Genomic DNA, 8,321 nt, shown 5'->3' with positions numbered 1-8,321 from the left:
AAAAAAAAAAAAAAAAATCACATTTGAGAAAGAAAGAAAAAAAAAATAAGAACAAATGAACAAACCCTCCAAGCTTTCTGGGACAATTCTGCATAGCCTGACACCCAGCTTCTGAAACTGTGGACAGTGACCCTCATATGGGGTTGCATAACTGAATGACAGGATTCTTGAAAATGCTGGCTACATTTTCTCAGGTTTCTAAACATGCAACAGTCAAAAGTGAATCTGAAATCGGATAGGTAATGAGTCCGAGGAGCCACTGGCAGTGCTCCTTGGGCAGGCAGATGTGTTTGAGGACATACACCAGTCACTAAGCATGGGCGAGTGTCTGCTGCTGCTATGCAGCCCAGGTCTGATGTGAGGAAAGTCAAGATGGAGTAGGGACCCCCCCCTTTCCAGTGCCAAGCCCCTCCCTGCCATGGGCTCATCCAGCACCCCTCACCTCGGCCTGACCGCAGGGAGAAGCTCAGGGTGCGCTTGACGCCCTCACAGTTGCCTGGGTCCTCGTTGATGATGCCCACATTGGTGTTCCAGGTAGTCCAGTTCACCTCATCCACCCTGTGGGAGAGGGGACAGGTTCTGGGAGGTCAGCTGTCTAAGGCCGGACAGCCTTCATATTAAGATGAAGACATAGCAGGCAGAGGGATAGCCAGGACTTATTTTATAGACACATCTCATTTCCCACCACACCACAAGGCCCAAGAATTATAAACCCTGGATTCCTGGATTTGGCTCTGTTCACCAGGTAGTCCTTTTTGGACACCTCAAGTTTTTCAGTGCTTAATGTTGGAAGTTCTACCTCCTGAGATCTGAGATTGGTGTCCCATGCCCAGAGCTGAATCCTGTGGTGGCCTTTGGACCTGTTGCTGGCCTTGAGAGTCCCCTATTTCTATGTCTAGCCCCAGGGAGCCCTGAGCCTGATCTCTACACCCTCATCTGGCTCTAGACGGGTCCCCCATGTCCAGGACTGAGACCAGTTCTCAGCTCTGACTCCTGCTTTGGCTTTACCTGAAGCACCACCGGAAGTCATCCTTGCCGTCCGGCGTGAAGCCCACCTGCAGCAGCTTGCCGGAGCGGAAGGCCTTCCTCATGCACTTCAGGAAACTCTTCTCTGTATCCAGGATGGTGATGGCTCGCTGGTGGAAAAGGAAGCAGGTCACCAGCCTGGATCACCCTCTCCAGAATCTCTTTCAGCCCCAGGGGCAGCCTACTACAAGTCTGTCTCTAATGCCTGGCCTTAGGAGACCAGCCAAGCCTTCAGGTGCTTGGTATCTGCCTGTTAATTCCAGGAAGGCAGCCCTAGGGGTTGATGGAGCTCACAAAGGGACCCTGTGGGGTGCTAAGTGAGATCAGAGTCCAGACCCCTTGGGTCTAAACCCAACAGCTGGCTACCTGCCAGTTGTGTGGCTTGAAACACAGAGAGATGACATAGTCTCTAGACCTCAGTGTTCAGTCTAAAGATGAAATGCTGACAGGATTCCCTTCAGAGGATTGTGAAAGGTGAAATGAAGTCAGGTAAGACAGACACTTAGAGCAGGGCCCACCACCCAGCAAATGCTTCCAGGTAAGAGCAATGCTTTGTTGGTGGGGGTTCTGAAGGCAAATGAGCCATGCAGCTTAGAAAGAGAATCCCTAGGGCCTACCCCATGAGAGCAATCCACATGTGTCTAGTGTCCAGTGCTCACCTAAACCAAGATGCTCTGCGATGGATAGCCCATGGGCCTAAGCCTATATCTACTGTCCTCCAGGATTACTCAGCCCTGGACCAAATACATCTGTTAGTTACAGCATCTAGCTAGGCTCACCTGACTGTCTGTAGATGATGGACAACAGGGATGCCCACAGGAAGGGAGTCTATCAAGGGAGCTGATGATGTTGATCCCTGGGCCTGGTTGGGCTCCCTGCTCCCTCCTCAACCCCACAGGGACTCATGCAACCCTCTGTGTAACCGCAGAAGGAACAGGGAACAGCCTCCAGGCTGCACTCCCCCCACCCTCCACTCTGCTGCCCACCTGCAGCTTCCAGATGTTCTTGCTCTCTTGTGCAATCTTGTTGACAGTCTCACCCATGAGAGCAATGAGCATGTTGAGCAGGAGGATGTAGGTGAGAATCACATAGGCCAGTAACAGGATGATGAAGACAGCCTTGAAGTCATAGTTCTCGGTGAACTCCAGGTCGCCCATGCCAATGGTGAACTTGAACAGCTCCAGACATGTGGAATACAGACTGTTGTAAGAGTTATCTGTCCTGCAGGCAGATCCCCGACACTTGTGTGGTGGGGACTCCACAGGCAGTGAGTTATTCTTCCCATCCTCAATCAGTGTCACTACGGCTACAGGTCACAAGAGAAAGGGGTGTGGGTGAATGAAAACCAAGACCCCAGACCTCCTGATACACACCTCTCCTACCCCAGCACCCCTCAGCAGGAAAGCCACTCAGCCATGTAGCACCTCCCCAACCCAGACTAGCATAAAACTATAATAAAACTGCTTTGTTAAGAGAGCGTTATCATGATCTAGTAGAAAAAGTGTTTGAAGAAATATGCAAAGCTAGGTAGACCATGCACATATTAAGCCCTTTGTGTAGTATACAACCTGCTCAACCTTACAAGACAGGCCTGGCTCACTTGGCCAGTCACACTGTGGCTTTTTCAAGGTCCACTCTAGAACCATGGGTGTCAAGCAGTTCAAAGCATAGTGGCCCCTGATAACCTTCTTCTTTGGAAGTGTAGTACAGAGCTTGAGAACTGCTAAGCAGCTGTTCTTACTATGCACCAATACCCGAGAAACCCCTCAGCCCAATCACTTCTTGTACTGATACATACAACTTCAGATCAAGTGCCATAACCCGTACCTACCAGGTCCCTCCTCCTAGTCATGGATACTCATCCCTCTTAGGCAGGAGGGATAAAATAAACCACAGAATGGGAGCTGAGACAGGCATGCCTCGACAACTATCTAACTGCAGAAATCAGACAAGGACTGAGGCAAAGGCATGTGCTCACAACAGGATGTGGGTCAGCTAGAGGGGCCTAGGATCCAGCCGTAAGGGGCTCTCAAGGGCCAGATCTCAGTTTCAAAGTAACAGGTGGTGACAAGTATTATGACTCAAGTGACCATGTAAATCTACACAGAGCAAAAAGGGCCCCAAGGCCATCCTCGCATTGAAAAATTCAATTGCAGAGAGGGAGAAAAGCTCTTCCTTATGGTACAATGCCAGGGACTAAAGATGTGAGGAATGGTCGGGTCAAGGGATCACTTAAAGGCTGATGCTGTAACTCCGTGGGTGTTTGCCTGGCATATATTAGACCCTGGGTTCAATCTCTAGCACAAGGAGTAAAGAAAGGAAGAGAGGAGAAAGGGAGAAGAGGGGTAGGGAAGGGAAGGAAAAAAGAGACAGAGACAGAGAAGGAAGAGAGAGACAAAAGACAGATTGTAAAGTGGTAAAATTGGGGAATCTCAGTAAGAAAAGAGAAGTCATTCCTACAACTCTTAAAACTTTCTTGTGAGTCTGAAATAGTGTTGAAATAATTTGGATAAAAACTGAGCAAAAAATAAAAAAATAAAACTAGCTATACGGCAAGCAAGTAGCACAGTATCTCTAAGATGTCTGAGAACATCTCATAAATCATACTTCCAAGTTCTCAGGTTCATGCTGATGTGCGTTCTGTTTATCCATTTTGGCGCCTGCAAGCGTGCGCCTGTCTTCCTCCCCTGGCCCTGCAGAGCCCTGGGGAAGTCAAGTGAGCAACAGCCCCGCCCACCCACCAGCCTTGCCTCAGCCGGTTACCTGTGGAAAATCCAAACAAGAACACGAGGTAGACGAACATAAACCGACACAGGTCTCTGAGGATCATCTGCAGGAAAAAGCAGGCTCGTGAAAGACAAGCCCAGCCCTGGGAAGAATACAGGAATGACCAGGGCCCTATCAGCCTGGAGTGGCCAGAGAACATGGGGCAGGAACTTTCAATGGGCTGGATTCTACAGTTTTCAGCTCGGACATCATGAAGGAATCACTCACACCTCACCCACGGCTTTTGTTCGGCATGCAGAGGCAAGAAGTTTGAAGAAAACCTCCATGTCCAGGTCAGTGCCAGGTTGCTTGATTCTTGGGGAATAAATAGGCTAAGAGCTAAACCAATGGCTCCCTGGAGGATACAGAGAGGCTAAACGGAGTGCATAGGACAGTATCCCACATCTAAGGGGCAAACAGGGCTCTGTGGAAAACACACTTGGGAAACTACCTTCTCAATCATGACAGCATAGATGCCCATCTGCTGGAATCCTCGGGTGTAGTAGAGCATGTTGGTCCAGCCCATGGCCAGGGAAAACACCATGGAAGCCACATACTCCTTGCATTGGCTGAAGTACAGTACCACAGACACCAGCATGAAGAGCGACTGTACAAAGCTAGGAGCAGAGGCAAAGGAGACCAGCTTAGGAGAAGCCAAGAACAAAAGACTCTGGGGGCTGCAAGAATTGAAAGAGAGAATGTAGCCATTCCCAGGCAGGGGCTGGGCTGCCTGCTTCCTATAGCCCACACCTTCTCTGCAGGCACAAGGAGCAAGTGTTGAGAGGCAAAAATCGTATTCTTAGAAGCACAATGTAAATATAGTACAGATGTTCCTTGATTTATAATAGTCATGCCCTGTACAATACATCACATCGTATGTCAAAAATCTAAGTGAGAAATGTACCGAATACACCAACTTACTGATCATGAGTGCTTATGCACACGGCACTGTACAAAGTCAGCGCTGCCACTCCGGGCTGCCCCCACTGAAAATACTGAAGACTGTGCAGGAAAACAAGAACAGGCCAAGAGAGAGGAAGATATGAGAGAGGGGCAAGAGCCAGGAGAATTCCAAGGCTGGCAGCAGAGAGAAGCATCTCACCAGGGTGAGAAGGATCAGGCTGGGGAAAACCCAGTCAGAAAGAGAAAATAGGGAACAGGGGATGGTGACATACAGCTGTCACTCCAGCACTGCAGATGCAAAGGCAGGAGGCTTGCTGTGAGTTAGAACAGGGGCCAGATTGGAATAGAGAGACCCCGTCTCAAACAAAAGGAAAGAAAACTCTAGAAAGAAACCCCTCAAGGGGGGAAAAAAGGATTTGACCATGTGTTGTAATTTAGAGGCTTGAATTTGAGGGAAATTGTACCGGCTTCAGGATGTGTGGGAAGAATTAACACTGCATACAATGTGTGCTAAACAAGAAAAACTGAGGGAGTTCGCTTCAGAGGAAACAAAACATGTATTGGGACTATTATGAAGCTGTTCAACAATTAGGAATATTTTCAAAGGTGCAAATGCTGACTACTGACTAACAAAATATTATATAATCACATTGGGATGACAAAAGAGAAGCAGATGGGGAGAAGGATGCTAAAGCTTTGTCTATGGCAGGAATAGGTGGCAGAAGAAAGAGCCCAAGGAAAGAGAATTTCAGAGAATGGGAAGGGCTGGGGGCAAGAAACTGGTTCGGTTTATAAACACTTTTACACTCTTGTGATTTATATTAATGTGGATGAGTAGTTTTGATAAAATAAAAGCTACATACCTTTATTTTGATAAAGTAAAAACTATATGTTCAAGGGCTAGAGAGACGGCTCAGTGGTTAAGAGCATTGACTGCTCTTCCAAAGGTCCTGAGTTTAATTCCCAGCAACCACATGTTGGCTCACAACCATCTGCAATGGGGTCTGATGCCCTTTTCTGGTGTGTCTGAAGACAGCTGTAGTGTACTCATATACATAAAATGAATGAATAAGTCTTTTTAAAATACTATATGTTCTACATTAATAAGTACAATTGCATGTGTAACATGCAATATATATGTAAACATGTGTGTGTGAACATCACTACAATGTAGCTATACTTTTTAGAAATGAAATCTTGAGTCTACTGGCATAATGCTATGTAGGGGAACATTTCATCTTTTAGGCAAATCAGTATTGTGATAGCCAGTTGCCGCAGACCCTAGAGTTTGAGCCTGCCCTTTGGGACTAAAATAAAGGTCTCTGAAGATCAGAGTGGGACCATGAGGTTTATGAATCCTAGGAACAAACCAGTCACAACAGCACTAGAAACCAACTCCTTAGTCACACCTCAGGAGAAGCCTCGGGATTGATGGGGGAAAGGAAGCAAGTTTAAGTGAAGATCCAGAAGCCCCATGGTTGGAAGCCTCTGTGCAGGATGGGTTTTGCAGGTTCTAAATGATTGTATGAGCAAAGGCTCTCTGCAACACGTGTGCCTTTGCTTGTTGGTCTCCTGTGAGAGCACTGGCTCTCACCCAGACACACACACCACCACGGCAAGAGGACTTTTGTCGGTGTCTATCTGTAGGCGTTTTTTGATTGTCAGGACAAAAAGATGGGGATAACTGTTGCTAGCTAGCAGGGAGAGGCCATGGATGCTGCTAAGTACTCAGGGCACAGGACAACCCCTTTCCCACCCACTGAACTATCTAGTCCAAGGTGTCCATGAAGCTGGGGTGAAAGGAAAAAAAAAAAAAACCCCGCCTCACAGACTGGAAATTCTTGAAGACAAAAACTGGGTATACGGCACCTCTGTCTCCCAGGGTTGACCCAGTGAATGGCAGGGGCATGCACACACTGTGGCCAAAGTAACTCCAACTGTAAATCCCGTGACCTGTGACACAGTCTGTCAACCCCAGCACCTGACTTATCTGGCAGAGTAAACACCAGCTGATATTGATTTGTCTGAATACTATTGTTAGAGTGCCTCCCTCCATTGTTTCAACGTGCTTACTGAGGCCCTACTGCATGCCTGCTCAAGCATAGGTGAGAGAATGAGAGAGAACTAGCCTCGGGAGGTCAAACAGAGCATAAAACATCACTTACAAGAGTATCTCACTGTAGCTGTCCACAAACAAACTCTTGAGGGATGGTCGCCTCTGCAGGAAATACTGTATCTGTGAATAATCAGACAAAGTAAGTTTCCGGGAAGCATTCCATGTGTCTGAAATGGGGACTCCTCAGCATGCTTTCCCAGCACCACCATATTGGAACACTGGGATGGATCCCAGCAAGGAGCATGAAGAACGGAGCAGCGGTAAAACCAAGCTACTGGGGTGGGTGATGCTATGTGACTCATGGAGAGCTTTAAAAACCTCGACTGCAATTAAAGGTAGATCTCGAAGGCAATTGAGGAAGGAAAGGGTCACCAAACTCCTATTGGCTGCTGTGATCCCAGGACAGGGCTGAGAGATTTCCTTTCTTCTACTGTGTTCTTCCCCTCCATGGTGCTGTACTATATTGAGTGTAACACCATAGCAAAAGCCTCTTTATATAGCCACAACCAAGCTAACTTGCCAGATCAAGCTTTGGTGGCTGCGAAATCCTTTCCAAAATACCTACACGCACTTGCCCCCAGTTTAATCTCTGTTGGCTAAGAGGTGCCCACCTGCTGCTAGGGTTTTATACCTTCTTAGATAGTGGAAGTTACAACTGTGAAAAGATAGCGTTTCCATGAAGACAGTGCAGTGATTGATTAAAAAAAAATTCCATAAAAGTAAATGTGGTGTTAAATGAGAATGTCCCCATAGGCTCACATGTTTGAATACTTCATTCCCAAATTGGTGGAACTGTTTGGGAAGGATTAGGAGGTGTGCCCTTGTTGACAGACGTGCATCCCTGGGGACAGGCTTTAAGGTTTCAAACATTTCTCCGCCCCCCATTCTCAGAGTTTCTCTCTCTCTCTCTCTCTCTCTCTCTCTCTCTCTCTCTCTCTCTCTCTCTCCTCTGCCTCCTCTCTTTCTCTCCTCTCTTACCTTTCTTCCTTTCTCTCTCTCCTCTCTTCCTCCCCTCCTCTCTTTCCTCACTCTACCTCCTGTTTGTCATTCAAAATGTGGGTTGTCAACTGCTGCTCCAACCACCTGCTACCTGCAGCCTCCATTCCTCCATCATGGATTCTAACCCTCTGAAACCTTAAGGTCAAATATGCTCTTTTGTCTGTAAGTCTCTCTGTTCATGGTGTCTCACCACAGCAATGGAAAAGTAAGTCTCACACACACACACACACACACACACACACACACACACAAATGGTGACTTAACCCAGGAAGTTTATAGGTTAAAATCAGTGATCTAATCAGGTGCAGTGGTGCACTCCCATCATCCTAACACTAGAAAAGTTAAGGCAAGAAGATCAAGAATTCAAGTACACTAGGTTACACAGGAAATCTCATGTCAAAAACAAAAACAACAAAAATGAAAATCAAAAACAAAAAAACAGGGCTGGAGAGATGGCTCAGTGGTTTAGAGCACTGACTGCTCTTCCAGAGATCCTGAGTTCAATTCCCA

General features: G+C 47.2%; 1 protein-coding gene across 2 annotated transcripts in view; it reads right to left on the bottom strand.

Annotated features, from left to right (window-relative positions):
* Positions 1-8,321, bottom strand: part of Trpv1 (transient receptor potential cation channel subfamily V member 1) — a 27,261-nt gene that overhangs the window by 6,084 nt on the left and 12,856 nt on the right. For both annotated transcript variants that reach the window (XM_021212837.1, XM_021212838.1), the window contains 6 exons: positions 6,861-6,931; positions 4,244-4,409; positions 3,790-3,856; positions 2,013-2,332; positions 1,009-1,136; positions 443-558 (listed from right to left, as the gene is read on the bottom strand). In XM_021212837.1, the coding sequence (XP_021068496.1) occupies positions 443-558; positions 1,009-1,136; positions 2,013-2,332; positions 3,790-3,856; positions 4,244-4,409; positions 6,861-6,931 (868 nt within the window). The remainder of the gene's footprint in view (positions 1-442; positions 559-1,008; positions 1,137-2,012; positions 2,333-3,789; positions 3,857-4,243; positions 4,410-6,860; positions 6,932-8,321) is intronic.

The sequence above is a fragment of the Mus pahari genome, chromosome 14, assembly GCF_900095145.1.
Source record: "Mus pahari chromosome 14, PAHARI_EIJ_v1.1, whole genome shotgun sequence".
In the NCBI taxonomy this organism is placed as follows: domain Eukaryota; kingdom Metazoa; phylum Chordata; class Mammalia; order Rodentia; family Muridae; genus Mus; species Mus pahari.
The sequence above is the reverse complement of the archived record's forward strand: the minus strand, read 5'-3'. Positions and strand labels throughout refer to the sequence as shown.